A 17200-nucleotide genomic window follows, 5' to 3' on the forward strand; every position below is an offset into this window, starting at 1 on the left:
CCCCGAACCCAAGGGACAGTGCTTCGATCAGGACCTTCCGCAAGGGTTTGACGATGGCAAGTTCGATTCCACCCTTTGATGCATGTTTCTGTCCTAGTTTTTATAAACACAACCCAGAGGCCTGTTTTATAAAATTGCATGGTTTTGTGTGCTGAGAACATGGTAGGTTAGCCACCCCTACTCGTGATAACCATACCTTGACCACCTGGTATTGCAAGGAAAGTGTGTGTGCGTGTGGGAAGGGATAAAGTGTGGTTTTGAAAAGTGAGCTAGACGGGATGGATGGCATTTCTGTGTGAATTGCCGTTGGTGTGCTCGTACCTGTGTGGTTGAGCGTGGAGGGGAGATATCCATCTTGTCACCCCTAAGGACCGAGTTGATGTGTCGTCTCACCTAGCTTTCTGTCGTGCAAACCACTTGACCGTTGTATGGGCAACGGCTTGGCCTAACCCCACTAGTTAGTCTGATAGCCATCAGGAGAGCTGGGAGCAACGGGTGATCAAGGAGACGGGATAAGCTCTGTGTGACTTATGCCCCGGTTAAACCTCGGTGATAGGTCGAATGACCCCTTGATAGATCCCGTGGTGGCTAGTCAGGTCTAGCTAAGGTGGGTAAGGGCTTCGATGGGATCTGCACCGGCACTAAGGTGTTCGTGCTGTGGTACCCCACCTGTGGGTAAAGTTGCACACCTCTGCAAAGTTGAAATCTATTCGAATAGCCGTGCCCACGGTATTGGGCAAGTTACGGTGTGGTCACATAACTAGTGTTTCTCTCTGAGAATGGTTGAGCTGGTGTGAGTTGTTTGGAAAGTATCCGGCAGTTGTGCCGTGTGCTACACCGGACGGGGAGTCCGGTAGCCGTTTTAAACTGGATCCTGTGTGGATCAACATCGTGTGCCCCCCTTGGTACTGGAAAACTTATTTTGAAAAGTGCTTTTAAAACGAACCCCTGCATATAATCGTGTTTCTGCAAATAAACCATAACTTTATCCTTGGATTACCCTGTGCATTTAATCCTGTTATTTCCCCATCCGTGGGTATGATTGGACTTGCTGAGTACGTTCGTACTCACCCCATTCTTACTTTTACAGTGGAAGATCCCGACTACATCCCCGAAGACGTCGAGTAGGGTCCCGCCCTGCCCCCAGTCTTGCCTGTGGTTGAGGCCACCGTTGGATTCCGCATGGCGCAAGACTCTGATGATACTCTTTTCATAACTAGTGTAGTGGTGTGGGTTTTAGTTGTAATCCTCGCGATAGTGGCGCTTCACTGCCCATTACCGCGAAGAGTTGTACGGTGATGTACCATCTGTTGTAATAAAAGTGTTATCAGCCTCCTGGGACTGATAAATTAACACTTTTAAGTCTTCCCTGATGGGGGGACGCTTTAGGCACGCTCTCCAACTTCTGACCACATCAGGGGGGTCCTACACTTCCTCCCATAGAGAGCTTCAAATGGTGACATGCCCAAGCTTGCTTGATAACCGTTGTTGTACGAGAACTCAGCGTACGGTAAGCTTTGCTCCCAATCTTTGCCATAAGTAAGGACACATGCTCTTAGCATATCCTCCATAATCTGGTTCACCCTTTCTGTTTGACCGTCGGTCTGCGGGTGATAAGCTGAACTGAAGTCCAACTTGGTGCCCATGGCCTTATGCAAACTTTTCCAAAATCTAGAGGTGAATTGGGTTCCTCTATCAGAAACAATTCTGCTAGGCACGCCATGCAGCTTTACTATGTTATCCACATAGAGTCGTGCTAGCTTTTCTCCACCATAATTGGTCCGTACAGGTAGGAAGTGAGCGACTTTTGTGAGCCGGTCCACTATCACCCATATGGAGTCATGTCCTTTCTGTGTCTTGGGTAAACCCACTACAAAATCCATTCCTATCTCATCCCATTTCCAAACCAGGATGGGCAAGGGTTGCAGCAATCCTGCTGGCCTCTGATGTTCAGCCTTGATCCTTTGACAAGTATCATAATGGGCGACGAATCTTGCAATGTCCGCCTTCATTCCATTCCACCAATACTTTTGCCTTATATCTACATACATCTTGGTGGATCCTGGGTGGATGGAATATGCTGAGTTGTGGGCCTCATCCATAATAATCTGTCGGAACTCTCCTTCCTTAGGTACACAAATTCTACCCTTGTACCATAAGGTTCCTTTGTCATCCACTCTGAAATCCGGTGCCTTGTTTTCCCCCGTATGCATGCGGATTCTCATCAAGTCCTTATCTAAACCTTGGGCCTTTCTGATCTGGTCCTCCAAAGTAGGTTGAACACTCAACTTGTGACTGGAACCCTGGGGGACGATGTGCACATTTAATTGTGCCATCTCTTCTCGAAGGTGGGCATTCTTAGGTCCATAAGATTTTCGGCTTAAGGCATCTGCTACCACGTTTGCTTTGCCAGGATGGTAATGAATTACCACATTATAATCCTTAACTAGTTCTAACCACCTTCTTTGCCTTAAGTTCAATTCTGGCTAGGTGAAGATGTATTTTAAGCTCTTATGGTCCGTGTAGATCTCACACCTATTCCCAATCAGATAGTGTCTCCAAATCTTGAGGGCATGTACTACGGCTGCCAATTCCAAGTCATGGGTCGGGTAATTCTGCTCATGAGGCTTGAGTTGTCGGGAGGCATATGCCACTACTTTCCCACCTTGCATAAGGACACATCCTAATCCTTGACGGGATGCATCACAATAAATGACAAAGTCCCGTTGGATGTCTGGCAAGGTTAGTACCGGGGCGGTTGTCAGTCTTCTCTTTAACTCCTGGAAGCTTCTCTCACATGACTCGGTCCAGGTGAACTTCTTCTCTTTCTTGAGTAGCTCTGTCATGGGTCGGGCTATCTTGGAGAATCCTTCGATAAATCTCCGGTAATATCCGGCTAAACCAAGAAAGCTCCTGATTTCACTAATATTGGCTGGTTGCTGCCAGTTGGAGACTGCTTCGACCTTTTCGGGATCCACTGCTACTCCCTCTGCGGTCAAGATATGACCAAGAAATGCTACTTTCTCAAGCCAAAATTCACACTTGCTGAACTTGGCGTAGAGCTTGTGCGCTCTCAGCTTTTCCAGAACCACTCGTAGGTGCTGCTCATGTTCGTTGACACTCTTGGAGTAAATAAGTATGTCGTCAATGAAAACTATGACAAACTTATCTAACTCCTCCATAAACACCTTATTCATGAGGTTCATGAAATAAGCAGGTGCATTGGTGAGTCCAAAGGACATCACGGTAAACTCATATTGCCCATAGCGGGTGACGAAGGCCGTCTTCGGAATATCACTTTCCTTAATCTTAAGCTGGTGATATCCTGACTTTAGGTCTATCTTGGAGAAATACTTGGCTCCCTTCAGCTGATCAAAGAGGTCATCAATTCTGGGAAGGGGGTATTTGTTCTTGATGGTAACTTCATTTAGTGCACGGTAATCCATGCACATCCTCATGCTTCCGTCCTTCTTCTTGACAAACAAGACCGGAGCTCCCCATGGTGACGAGCTCGGTCTAATGAAACCACTTTGTTGTAACTCTTCCAGCTGCCTTTTTAGCTCTGCCAATTCAGAGGCTGCCATCCTATAGGGTCTCTTAGCTATAGGAGAGGTTCCAGGGGCAAGGTCAATGACAAACTCTATATCCCTATCTGGCGGCATCCCCGGGAGTTCTTCCGGAAAGACATCTAAGTATTCATTTACTACTGGAACTTCTTCCAAGAGTTTAGCTTCCATGCTAAAAACCATTGGGTCTGGTCCACTTCCCCGAGTGTGGCAGGTTACTTGCACTCCTTCTGAGTTGGTTAGGTGTACCACCTTGTCAGCACAGCTTATAAGGCCACTGTGCAGGCTTAGCCAATCCATTCCAAGGATCACATCTATACCTTTAGACTTAAGTACTACTAGGTCTGCTAGGAACTCTACCCCACTTAAGATGATCCTTACCCTAGAACAACCCAGTCGGCACTTAATGTCACCTCCGGGCGTTCGGGTTAATAGGGGTGTTTTAAGTAGCACTGTAGGTATATTGTGCTTTTCCACAAAACTTGAGGACACAAATGAATGTGATGCTCCGGAATCAAACAATATTGTTGCCAAAACTGAGCTGACTAGAAACTCACCGAGCACAACACCCTGAGCGTCCTGAGCCTCCTGCGTGTTGATGTGGTTGATGCGGGCTCGTCCGAAGGACTGCTAGGGCGGCCCCATCTGCTGGTTGTTGTTGCCAGTATTGTTATTGCGGATGGGTACACGATTGGCTCCTGATAAAGCTGGCCTTGGTCCATTCACTGAGTTGGAGAGGGCTGGTGCTGCCGGCTTGTTATTGGCATAAGGGCAATTGGCAATGAAGTGTCCTGTCTCACGGCAGTTGAAGCATGCTCGGGTATTGCTGCTGGCAGTAACTTGGCTTGTATTACTCTGTGGAACCTTCATGGTGCTCTGGCTCTTGAACTGTCTAAGCTGGGTGTTGGGGGCTTGAGAGCCAGTAGCTTGTGGCTGGGTCCTATACTGCATAGGGGCTTGGGACTTGGTCGCCGGAGGGCCAAAGTGCCTTGGTTTCTAGAAACGGTCCTGCTGGCGAGCTTTGGCTTCTAGGAACTTACGCTTATTGTCTCTCTTTTCCTCTGCCATGGCTCTCTCAGTGATGATAGCCATATTCATCAGTGTGTTGAAGTCTGGGTAGATGCATGGGGAAAGCAGCTTCTTGAGTTCTGCATTTAAACCCTTCTGAACATATCCTGCTTCTTTTCATCCTTGTCTACTTCCTCCGGTGCATAGCGAGCTAGTTCTATGAACTGGTAGGTGTACTCTTCAACTGACTTGTTGCCTTGCTGCAGCTCACGGAACTCATCTGCCTTGCGCTTCATGGTGGCTGCTGGGATGTGATAGCGACGGAATTCATCCACAAACTCATTCCAAGTAATAGAGGAGGCTGCGCAGCTGCACAGTAGTTTTCCCACCAGGCTAAAGCAGTTCCAGTGAGCTGGTGAGCAGCTAAACGGACCTTGTCACGGTCTCCATGCTCAAATGGTTCGAGTTTCCTCTTGATAACGCGCAGCCAGTCGTCTGCGTCCAAGGGGTTGTAGGAGCCTGCAAAGGTGTGGCTTGGTCCTCAGAAAGGCTGTCAGTTTGTCATTTGTATTCTGCTCACGGGGCCTTGGGTTGGTGACGACATTGGTCAAAGCTTCCAGTAAGAGGTTCTGGTTGTTCAATACTTGCACCAGGTCAATGGCCGGTGGGGGTGGGGCATGTTGTGCTCCTACTTGGCTTTCTCCTCCCTGCTGGCTCACTTCCTGATCTTCCTGATCTTCCTGATCAGGGGCTTGTCCTTGCATACCCTGTTGTCTCTCCATACTTGGAGTGGCATGTGCCCATCTTTGGAAGGCCCTGTTGTTATGCCTAGGGGCCGTCTGCGGATTGGGTAAAACCCTTATGAGACTTAGATTTAAGTGATATTTTATTTTTGAAAAGGCAGACTCCACCTACTGCTGGCAATCGCATAGACTAACAAGCATCAAGTGCAAATAGTTTTATTTATTACGCTGGGGTACAACACTTGGGGAAGGTACGGCTAAAACACACACTACCCGGTCGGGTACAAAGGTCACACAGGTGGGTGGGCACAATTCTAGGCTCGGGGCCGAGACGGCTTCATCTCGGGGGCACCTCTAAGGCATATTACTCACGGGGCGAGTCATCTTCCGGGGCGGAGTGAACTTCCAGTGGAATGAGTAGTTCTTCCTCGTCGTCCTCGAGGATCCCATTTTCCCGGGGCTGTTCGATAGCTCCTCCTTCTATGGCTGCAGTTGTCCTTTCGGCACCTTCGGGTGGAGCTTGCGGGGTCCTAAAAAGTCCTCCCCATCCTGTGATGGGTGTTCCAATTAGGACTTGGGTTTCCCCGATCGCCGGGACGGGCGTCCCACTGTTGGTCCATTCTTGCATGCGCCGATCCTGGATTTGCCTGAGGCTTTCCTGAGCGACGGCTTCGCTACTTATAGCAGCCGCGGTCCTTGCTTCGGCTTGAGCCACCCGGATTTGGTGCATCCTCACTGCAAGCTCAGCTTGCTCAGCCCGGTGGATTTGCTCCCTTAAGATTTGGGCTTGCTCGTCAAAGAGCTTGTCCAGGGAGACGAGGTATGCGACCACATGGTATAAAAGGTCTTCATGTTGGCGGCGCCGTTCCAAGTTCCTCATGCGGGCCTGCCAGACTTGCGTCCTGATGACCGGAGGAAAAAGCCTCATTGGTGTGGGAATGAGGTGCTCTTCGAAGATCCGGCACAGGTATCGGAGAGCTTTTCTGATGGCCAAGGATAGGCATCCTGATGTTGAAATCCTGTGGCAGTCACTCGCCATGGTTTGATGTCGGGGTGGCGGGTGCTTCTGGCGATGGAGAGAACCACCCTACAGCGACAAGTACCGAGGTGTTCGTACTCCCTGCTGTAGTACCTTGGGTGCTCGGTAATGCCGAGGCGCTCCAGGGAGTTGATCAGAAGGCGGGGAAAACCAGGTTCTTCTTGGCAAACGCCCTGGGACCACCCATTCTCGGCCATCTGAAAACAAAGGTAGGGTGAACAAGCCTTGCGCACAAGGTAGGGTACAGGAAGGATAGATGTTCTTTATTAGGATCGGGTACATTTTCCAAGGATACATTATTACTAGGGTAATAGCTCTAGCTTAGGTACTCTACTCTTCCCAAGGGGATCCTTCCCCGCTCCGGTTAGGTCGCTTCTTTGGCGGAAGGCATTGCCCCAATACCTCTCCTTCGGTCTGAGTGCTCTTATCCCAATGGGTTTCCTCGGGTTCTCCTTCCAGTAGTCCAGCTTCTCTTCTGTGCGCCTCGATACGCTCCCTTTCTTGAGCGTCACGTTGCCATATGTCTCGGAGGGAGGCTAGGGAGCTCTCAGCTTGAGCCTCAGCCTCCACTGCCCTCCTGAACTGTACCTCCAACTCTTGCTCCGCCTTTTCTGCCCTACGAATTTGGTGCTTCAGTTGTTTTGCCTGCTCGCTGTATAGTCGATCTAGGCCGGTGAGATAAATGGACAGGTGGGAAACCGTATCCTCTAGATCTTCTTCTTCCCTTCCTAATCCTCTCATCCGGGCAATCCATGAGCGTCCTCCCCTTCCGGTAGGTGGGAAAAATCCCATAGGAGTTCGCTGAAGATGATGCCTATAGACCACGCGTAAGCGTCGCAGGGCTTTTCGGGCAGCCTTTCGGAAGGTGTCAGGGAACCCAAAGCCAGTGGTGGAGATGAACCAGGGATCCACATCGGGGTAAAGTGTGCTTTTTCCCACGAAGATCATCAGGTCACATCGAGGGGTCCCTCTGAAGCTGTGCTCTCGGTAGGTGTATTCTGGTGGGTCTACAACTCCGACGCGTCCCAGGCTGAGTAGCAATAACTTCGGAAGGCCAGGCTCTGTGGGGCAGATCCCGTCACTCCATCCATTGTCAGCCATCTGGAATCAGGCAAGGGCCAAGGTAAGTGTCGTGTGGAAGGATAAGTTAAGTGAGGAAAATTTCAACGGAAAATGGCTTAGAAAAATGTCCTCGGTCCTAAGGGTTGCGTCCTACGGCCAACCTACGGCTCTGATACCACCTGAAGCGTCCCCTCATCCGAGGTGACTTAAATGTGATATAAAAATCAGTCCCAGGAGGCTGATACACATTTATTACATCAAATGGTACATTACCGTACAAACCTCCGAGGAGGCGGGTACTCGATACAGACGATAATTAGTAATAAAATAGCTATGGTAATACACCAAAGCACGACCCACACGGGATCCGGCTCGGGCTCAGAGTAGCACGCTAGTAGAAGCATCTTGCGGGGGGGGGGGGGGGGGGGGCCAACGCCACAGGCAAAGTTGGGCGCGGACACAACCCCTATTCAACGTCTTCGATCACGTAGTCCGGGTCTCCCTCTGAGAAAACCACAAATATAAATAGGGTGAGTACAAAGGTACTCAACAAGTCCAACCGCACCCGCGGAGGGGGGAGGTAACAGCGATCATGCACGGTTTTATCAAGGGTGGGGTTAGGGTTTATTTGCGATAAAGCAAGGTTTTACACATGCAAGGGTTCATTTAACAAAAGCACTTTCTCAAAATATTTTTATAGTAATCGAATCGTAAGTGGAGGTGATCCTACACAAAGGATCCCAGTCTTTGTACCACCGGACCCTGCGTCCACCGTGGCTTACTACCCAACTGCCGAGTACTTTCAAAACAATTCACGCCACAAAACCCATCATCCCAAAACATCTATTGAAGTGACCATGCCGTAACGCGTCCAATACCGTGGACACGGCTATTCGAATAGGTTTTACACACTCTGCAGAGGTTGTACACTTTACCCACAAGTAGGGTACCGCGCTACGAACATCTTAATGTCGCGGCGGATCCTAACAAAGCCATTACCCACCTTAGCTGAATCTAACTAGCCAACGCGGAAGCTACCATGGGGTTATTGACCTATCAACGAGGTCATAACCTGTGACACCCTAGGTGTCAAATTGTATCACGTTAGGTATGAAATGTAATGCATGTGTTGATTTGTACAAGGTTGGATATATTTGTAGAAGTAAGACCTCATGTGTAATTTTATAAAAGTACAAGTCCTTTTGTGCAAAATGCATGAGTTACAAAAGTAATTTTCAAAAGTTACTAGGGGCCAAATTATAAGAATGCAAGTGATCATGGCAGTTCTGAAAACTTGCAATTAGGCCCAAGCTATGTGAAAAATATTTAACAAGGACAAAATCTTTATAAAATTTAAAGATAGCCCCAAGTTTCAAAATAAAGTTGCATACTATGAGTTTTTGAATTCAAACCCTAAAACAAAGTTGTAGAGCTTGAAAAGTTTTACAACTTTCATTTTGAACACTTTTCCTTTTGAGCCCTAGTTTAAAAGTTATCGCTAGTTTACAAACAGGTCCCTGGAATTTTGGAAAATTACATTTTGGTCCAGTCGTCCCCAACCTTCCTTCTTCCTCCTCTGGCTGTTTACTGCTGCTCCCCTGTTTTTACTGTGCCGGCGCCGCAATTCCCTGGAATGCAAGCCGGCAGTGCACCCCCCTTTCCCCCTCTCTCCTAGGCGCCGCCCTAGGCCTGCTCCTCTGCCCTAGCCCGCCCCCGTGGCACATCCTCGCGTCTCCAACGCGCCCAGCGACGCCGCCGGTACTGCTCCTCCACGCCGCCGTGGCGCTCGGCCATGCGTCCCTCTCCTCCCTTCCTTTCCCTATAAATAGCACCTCCGGGACCTCCTGAAGCTGTTCCTCCGCTCCGTTGCACCTCTCCCACACTGCAGCCCAGTCCCCCGCGCCACCGTGCCGCCGTTGCTCCTGCCTCACGCCGGCGGCCCTCTTCCGGCCGTTCTTCCTCCTCCCAAGAACGCCATTAGGTGCGCCCGGGTGCCCTCTTTCTCTCCATCCTATTCCCCTTGTTAATTAACCACTCCATCGCCGGAATTCGAGATGGAACCGAGCTCCACCGGCCATCCATGGCAGAGGGACCTGTTCGCGAAGATTGAACTCTTTCCAAGGGTCTAAATGAAAGATCTTGGTTTCTTTCCCTTTTCCAATGTGCTGAACTTTGAAAACTCCTAGAAAATCGTAGAAAATTCAAAAAAATGTGAAACCAGTTGTACTTGAATCTTCATTTCAAATTCTATCACTTTTGTTTTATGACCATGCTGTGAAAATAGATAGTTTGTACTGTATTTAGAATAAAAGTAAATGGATGTTTGTTATTTCATGTGAGTGGTATTTTTGACTTGTAAATTCAATAGAGAATTGTAGGAAATTCCAAAAATTACAAAACCAGTTTTGTTTGAAACTAGGTTTTGAACTCTACAATTTCTATTAAGTAGGTTTGATGTGAAACCCAATACTTTTGAACTTATGTTAAATATTTGACATGAGAGTATAGTATTCATAGTTCCAAACTCTATTCCTACATGTTAACTTGTGATCAAGATTTGTAACATACAATCTCCATAGATTAAGTATGTAATAATGTGGACTTTTTAAACCTAATCTTGTTTTATAATTTAATTCTTATAAGATTAATCAATTCCATTTGTTTTATATAAAAATTAGCTAGAGTCTTTTCAGTAAAGCTTATTTAATTAAATCTTTTGATCAAAATCTTTAAATATGCAATTGATCTGTGTTTAAGTTTTCAAAACTTTATAACCCTAATTATTTAGGGTTTACTTTCAATCTTAAATTTAAATTTAAGTATTTTAATTTCTATTTTCAATTAAATTAATGTTTTAGTCATGAGTTAATACTTATGATTCAAGGCTTAGATTCCTTTTTATACCGTGAATTCTTGAGTGTTAACCTTTTAGGTTGCAACTTTACCGTGAATTGAAATGAAAGTGTGTGCATCCATTGAACTCCATCTTGCATATCATGTAGACTCGATCTCTCTCGCCGATGGAAATTATCAGCTAATCCCGGAACCAGAAGGAGGTTGTTCTGAAGACCCTAAGGACTTCATCAGGGAATTCTCGGAAGGCCCGAACCAAAGTTTCGGACGTTATTAACTTGACTAACCCCAGCCCCACCAGTAAAGGCAAGCCCCGGACATATCCCACTACTTTATTTACACTGCAATCTATGTTTATTCATATTATATCTTGCATTAAGTCTAGGAATTGAAGTGAAACTCTAGATGCATGAATTCTAGGAATCCAATGTAATGCCCCCGAGTCCTCGACGGATAGATGCTCCGCTAATAGGGCCGGTAAAAGTCGGGTGATTTCCTGTCACTCGCGCGATATAGGAGTTGTAATGTTTACATTCCTGTTATCACTATAAGGACGCCGGACGGGAGTTTTGTGAGGTATCATGGTTGAGGTGGTACCCCGTCTGTGTTGTTGAATTGGATAAGGTCGCAGTGTGTGGTAGTGCGGGTTAAGCGTTTGAAAGTACTAGCCACATGCCGTGAGTTATGGTAAGCGGTAAGCCTAGTAGCCAATCGGCCGAGGAGTGGACATACCTCCCACCACATGTATTTGGTTCTTCTGGTTACTTGGTTCGACTGGGGAAATACGTGTTGCAAGGGCAACCAGGAATACGGGTTTGTAGTCGCGCTAAGACGTATGTCCTGCACACATTGGGTGTGCGTATGTTCCTGCAGTCGCTTGTGGTGGATCTGATCCACGAGTCGGAATGAAAGGCAAACGGTTGCTTCGGAACGACCCTTTGGTGTTCCAAGCGTGTGAGTTAGGTTACCTTGCAAGGTTTGAAATTCGATTCAGAATCATCCGCTTCTCACGAAGATTGAGACTGCTTGATCCCTTTACCACATAGAGTAACAAGAGCAATATTATGGTTATCAAAGAGGATGCTTGACCAAAGATTACACCATGCTTGCTTAGTTATAGGTGTTTACCTAGAATGGATAATTAACTAGAATCTGAAAGCTAAAATTTGAAGTTAAGGATCTACTCTTTGTTGCTTTTCAGCTAAAACTAAACCCAGAACCATTATAAGCTTTCATAAGTCTAGTTATGGGCTAAGTATATCCAATCCCGGGTAAGCCTTGCTGAGTATTAGTATACTCAGCCTTGCTAGTTATATGTTTTGCAGGTAATGTCTTGAAGACCCTACTCTTCCCTTGCCCTGGCCTTGTGCTCTTTCAGAAGGTTGGTCCGTGGAATGGATCCGTCCCCGGCCAGCACTGGTGATATCGAGCGATGTCGTGCTCGGGCTTAGCATGACATCCGTCTTAACGACGTATTGTAATTATCACGTATGTTTTCCGCTGCTAAAAACCATAGTTTTAACAGTTTGTAATCTTTTCTCTGAATTTGATACTTCGTACCTCTTTTGGATACCTTGTAATGTAATTTTCTCTGTGATGTAAAATGTGATGGTGATTGTATCTCTGGACTCACCTTCGTGTGAGGTAACCTTATTTGATCCTGTGTATCGGTGGTTTATCGGGACGTTACCCGACAGGCCAAGGGATTATACCGTTTGAAGCACGTTGGAGCCCTCTAGAGTGGACTCGCGTACTTGAGCCGGTATAATTCAGGTTGGTTCTGCCACATAACCGGGACATAACTCACACAGAACGTATTCCTTCTCCATGGTCTCCCGTTGCTCACCCGCTCTCCTTTTGGCTAGTAGAACAGCTAGTGGGGTTTATGCTAAGCCGTTGCCCACACAACGGTCGAGTGGTTGTACGTTTAATGGGTTAGGCAAGATGACACCTCAGTTCATCCTTATATTGACCAGACGGACATCTCCGTTCATGCTCAACCACAAAGTATAAGCACACTAGTGGCATTTCACACAGAAAACGCCGTCCATCTCGTCAGATTATGCCTTTCTTTTATTTTCTCAAAACCCCATTTTATCTTTTTAAAACCCTTGTGCCCTTATTTTTGGCAAAGCGCTTGTGGTCATGGTTTAAAATATAATCAAGGGGATGATAGGTAATAAGCATCTTTAGCGGTAGGTAACGTCTAGCGAAGCAAATCCTAGGTCATCAAGGAGTGATCATATCAATCAAGGGGTGGCTATCCACCATGTCTTGCAATAAAACGATGCATTTTACAAAACAGGCTAATAGGTTGTATTTATAAAACTAGGATAAATATGCATCAAAGGATGGGATTGAACTTGCCATTCACAAAGCCTTCCGGAAAGTCTGATCGAGGTACTGTCTTCAGGTTCTGGCTCACGGCGCTGGTTCTCGGACTCTTGCTCGCAGTACTGCTCGTCGACGGGTTCTCCTCGGTCACTTCGTGATCTACGGCGCACACAAACAATCATTCAATAAAGAAGAGAAGTAAAGGTTTTATCTACGAGCCCGAATCGGAAATAACTTAAGAAACAATGGTAGGAAGAATATTTCGGGGGATTTCTTGATGGCATGGCCGGCATTATGATAGAAATGGTGTGGTAAAGTTTCGGGGCAAACGGAAGGTTTTTGGCGCATGAAATGATAGGCCGAACGGGGTTTTAGGGAAGGGATAAGGGCCCAAGGACCTATTCGTAATTACTGTTGGGAGGGGAGGGCTTGATTGGAATTTCTGGAAATACCTAGGGCACCCTGGAAAAAGGTCGGGGGTTTATCCGTAATTATTTTGTATAGGAGGGAGGGTTCACTTCTTAAATAGAATGAGCAGGGGGGTTATTTGGAAAAAGGGTTTAAGGGGAGGTGGGACTCTTAAGGGGATAGGCAAAAGGGCAGGGGGCTTAGGGCAAATGTGCCCTTCTTCCTCCTCCCGTTACCAGGAACAAAGGAGGGGGGGTAGGGGCCGGCGACGCCACCAAATCCGGCGACCCTAGGGCACGGCGGCGGCCGGGGGCAGGGCTACACGGAGAGGGGAGCAAGGGGAACTCGTTTCACCACTCACCACGAGCTGGGACGGCGTGAGGCGGCCTGCCCACGAGGGTCAGGGGCGGCGGGCGGAGGGCCGTGCGGCGGCGGTGGAGCAAGGCCGGGGAGGGAGCTAGGGATTGCGGGGGAGGTTGTGGTGGTGGCGAGGCGCGTCGTGGGGGGGTATTTGTAGGCTGGCGAGGGCGGGAAGGAGGGGGCGCGGTGGAGGCCGGTGGCGGCCAGTAATGGCGGTGGGGCAGGGTCGCCGCTGCGCAGGGCGGCCGGTGGCGCTGGTCGTCAGTGTGCAGGGCGGGTAGTTGGCGCGTAGCGGGGAGGGGCGGCCCCGGGGATGTGCCGCACGGGGGAGAGCGGCCCGTGGCGAGGCGACGTGCGGCGGCCGGCACTGCTCGGCGCCGTGGCAGGCAGGGGCAGCGCGAGCGCCAAGACGGCAAGGGAGCACGGCGTGCGCAGAGGAGGGGCCGGGTTAGGCCGTTCCTGTGGCGTCGTCAATGGAGAGAGGGGGGGGTGGCCGGGCGCTCGGCGTCGAGCTCTGCTCGGCGTCGTGCTGTGCGCGCAGGGGAACGAGCAGGAAAGAGGAAAAGAGAAAGGGGGAAAAGAGAACAGGGAGAAAGGAAGGGAGAGGGGGGGCTGCATCGGCGAGATTCGCGGCGGCGGTCGCGAGCGTGCGGTGCGACGCGCGAGGGGAAAGAGCTGCGTCGGCAGGATTCGCGGCGACGGTCGCGAGCGTGCGGCGCGGCGCGCGAGGTTGAGCACGCGACATGGCGCGGGGGTCGAGGAAAAGAAAGGGTGGCGGTTAGTTTCGGATATCAGACGGCGAAGGGTCGAAAATGTTTTGGGCGATTAAGAGTCCGGACGGTAAGGGTTTAGGAGCGATCTGAGCTTGACGAAAGAATTTTTTTCTAGCGAGCGATTTGTGCCGTAATTTAAATAGGGTAAAAACGCGGGCGTTACAGGATACCCCTTTGAACATTTTCCATTCTTCATGCAAGGAGATTTAAGGTTATCAGCACCACACGACCCATGGACCATGTGTTCAGCAACTAGAGCATATAGAAGGGGGTCTTCATTTAGATCAAGAATCTCAGCACTCATAAATTGGTCAATAAATGATGTTGCTGGCGTAGTAGTGGTATCCTCAGTGACCCAAAAAATTATATGGGCATGCGGCAAACCTCGCTTTTGGAATTCGACAGTAAGCAGAACTGCTAAAGCAAGCGGAAAACAAGAAAAGGTTGTACGTAGCTATTGTTTTTGGGAAGGTATTTGGCAGTGGAATTTTTACCTGCAACTACTACGGGACCAAAGGCTTTGCCACTTCGGATGTCATCTAACATTCTTCGAGTTTCATGTTATATACTCTGACGATTATATCAGACCTATCACTGGGCCTCTGTCCTGGTTCTAACCCAAGAAATATCTCTGGCCAATTGGAGTTACATGTAAAAGTCAAGAAGAAATCTGGAGGTCCGAATACTCTACAAATCGCTATACCATCATGATAATTTTGCACCATATACCGTCGGCCACCAGTGTGAGAAGCTGGCAATACAGTAAGCTTCCCCATTTCACTTCCATCTATACAACCCCGGCCAACAGCATCAGCAATTCCTTGCAAATTTTCAACTCTTAATTTATCTTGATTTTTTATGATATACCATAGCCTATTTTCGTCAATAGCAGCTCGAGCATCCACCTTTGCCTGGCTGGAGAGTAATCCATAGCAAAGGAACGGATTAGACTTTCTTCAACATTTTTGCAATGAAAACTAAATTATCAATCCCATATATGCCATTCAGATATGTATGGCATGTAGGCCTAGGTGATGATTTGCAGTGCCATGTGATGATTTATCCTGTTATCCCCGTGAATAATATAATGTACTACATACAGCAATCTTAACACGTTTTTTTGGAGCAATCTTAATGCTTCAAAGTTCTAACTAGACAAGATGTTAATATAGAAGAATAACAGGAGGTCAGGTAGCATTAATCAGATGAATTCTGAGGATGAAATTGACAGTACCTTGTCACAGAAAGCATAGATAGTCTGACCAGCTGACAACTGCTTGAGCTCCAATACCTGGCTCTCCTGCACTGCACACAGGCTTGCAACTTCAACGTGTGGCGTGCCCACTATGATTCGGCTCCCTTTCTTGTTGTTTGGGAAGCATGTCTTGATCACATTCCACTCCTCAAAGGCATTCAGGTCATTAAGCACAATCAGGTAGCTCTTCTCGTTCACATATCCGGCGAACTCCGCCGCCAGCTCCGGCCCGGTCTTCTCCCTCCCCAGCAGAACGCCAAACCCGGCGGCCGGCCGGAACTGCTTCACCAAGCTCTGGACGAACTCGTTCGGATCCAAGGGACGCGTGACGCGTACCCACGCCCGGCATGGGAACCTGTTCTTGATCCCTGGGTTCTCGTAGGCCGCGTTGATGATGGACGTTTGCCTGAGGTCGCCGCCTGTTCCCCACACGGTGATCACTCTGAGGTTTTCGCTTTCCACGGTGATGAGGTCGGCAAGGTCCAGCCTTGGCCTCTCATCGCGCTTCGCGGCGCGCCGCGCCTCGTCGACGCTGTCGGTCGCCGGAGGTGTCACGACCCAAGAACATTAAGCATGATCAGAAATTTCACCACAGAATCATGAGCATCATCCAAGCATAATCAAGCATCATGTGCATGTGTTGGATTAGTGAAATTAATTTTTTCTTGTCTTGTTTGAGTGAAGGTTGTGAAGAAAGTTCCAATTTTGTTAAGCGGCTGTGCCCCCAAACATTTTATTTAAATACCATAATTCGAATGGTGAATTTTCAATATTTTTTCTCAATTTATTGGTGCTTAACCCGAGTTATAAAATTCTTGGAAATCTTGAAACCTGCAAGATTGTTGGAATTTTCTGGAGCACTACTTGCTAGCTTTTTGATTGTTTGTTATTGCATTATGTTCTTGTTAATTTCAGCTTTCTCTAGTAAATTTTTGATGATTTTTGGAGCCCAGGAAATAGCAGGTTTTGAATTTAGAAACTAGACCTTTGTTTTTCGCGTGATTTTCCCTGCTAGCCCCACCTGTCAGCAGCACACCACCCCTCCCCGCGCGCCCGGGCCCACGCGTCAGCCCCTCCCTCCATCTTCCTCGTGCAACCCCGCCCGCCAGTTGGCCGGCCGTGTGGCAGAACCAACCTGAATTATACCGGCTCAAGTACGCGCGTCCTCAATGAAGGGCTACCTCGCACTTCAAACGGTATAAAACTATTGTTATGTCGGGTAACGTCCCGATGAACCACCGAACACAAGATCCAACAAGGTACCTCACACGAAGGTGAGTCCAGAGATACAATGCCAAAATAATTTACACCACAGGCAGTTATATTACAAAAATATACAAAATAACATTTGTTCTCACTGAGGAGAGTTTATTACAACACAAGTTCAAGTTTCTGGTTAAAGCAGCGGAGTTTGAAAAGCGTAGTTAATATACACGACATCATTACAGATATTATGCTAGCCCTGGCATAATATCACTCGGCGGAGTCTGTGTTGGCCGGGGACGGATCCCATTCCACGGACCAACCATCAGGCAAAGGGTAAGGCCACGGTGTAATGAACGCGGGCTCCTCAGAAGGATTACCTGAAGTAAATAAATGAAAGCAAGGCTGAGTATACTAATACTCAGCAAGACTTACCCGGAATTGGGTATACCTTAGCCCATAACTAGACTCATGAAGGCTTTTAGCTTTAGGTAGAGTTTTCAGCTGAAAAGCAACAAAGAGTAGATCCTTATTTCCAACTTTTAGCTTTCAGGTTCTAGTTGATTAACCATTCTAGGTAAGCACCTATAACTAAT

At 48.0% G+C, this 17200-nt stretch overlaps 1 protein-coding gene across 1 annotated transcript; it reads right to left on the minus strand.

The window, feature by feature from the left end:
- Positions 1-15347: 15347 nt before the first annotated feature.
- On the minus strand, positions 15348-16484 carry LOC112892669 (disease resistance protein RPP13-like). The gene is made up of 2 exons (XM_025959802.1): positions 16423-16484; positions 15348-15933 (listed from the first exon to the last, which is right to left on the minus strand). The coding sequence occupies exons 1-2, from the start codon at positions 16482-16484 to the stop codon at positions 15348-15350; spliced, it is 648 nt and encodes a 215-aa protein (XP_025815587.1).
- Between the last annotated feature and the right edge of the window lie 716 nt (positions 16485-17200).

This window comes from Panicum hallii, chromosome 5, assembly GCF_002211085.1.
Source record: "Panicum hallii strain FIL2 chromosome 5, PHallii_v3.1, whole genome shotgun sequence".
NCBI lineage: Eukaryota > Viridiplantae > Streptophyta > Magnoliopsida > Poales > Poaceae > Panicum > Panicum hallii.

Excerpts from the sequence above, each read along its gene's own strand:
- LOC112892669 (XM_025959802.1), bottom strand. The coding sequence starts at position 16,484 with ATGGAGGGAGGGGCTGACGCGTGGGCCCGGGCGCGCGGGGAGGGGTGG. Across the intron at positions 15,934-16,422 it reads GGGTGGTGTGCTGCTGACAG|CGTCGACGAGGCGCGGCGCG; the intron begins GTGGGGCTAGCA and ends GGCGACCGACAG.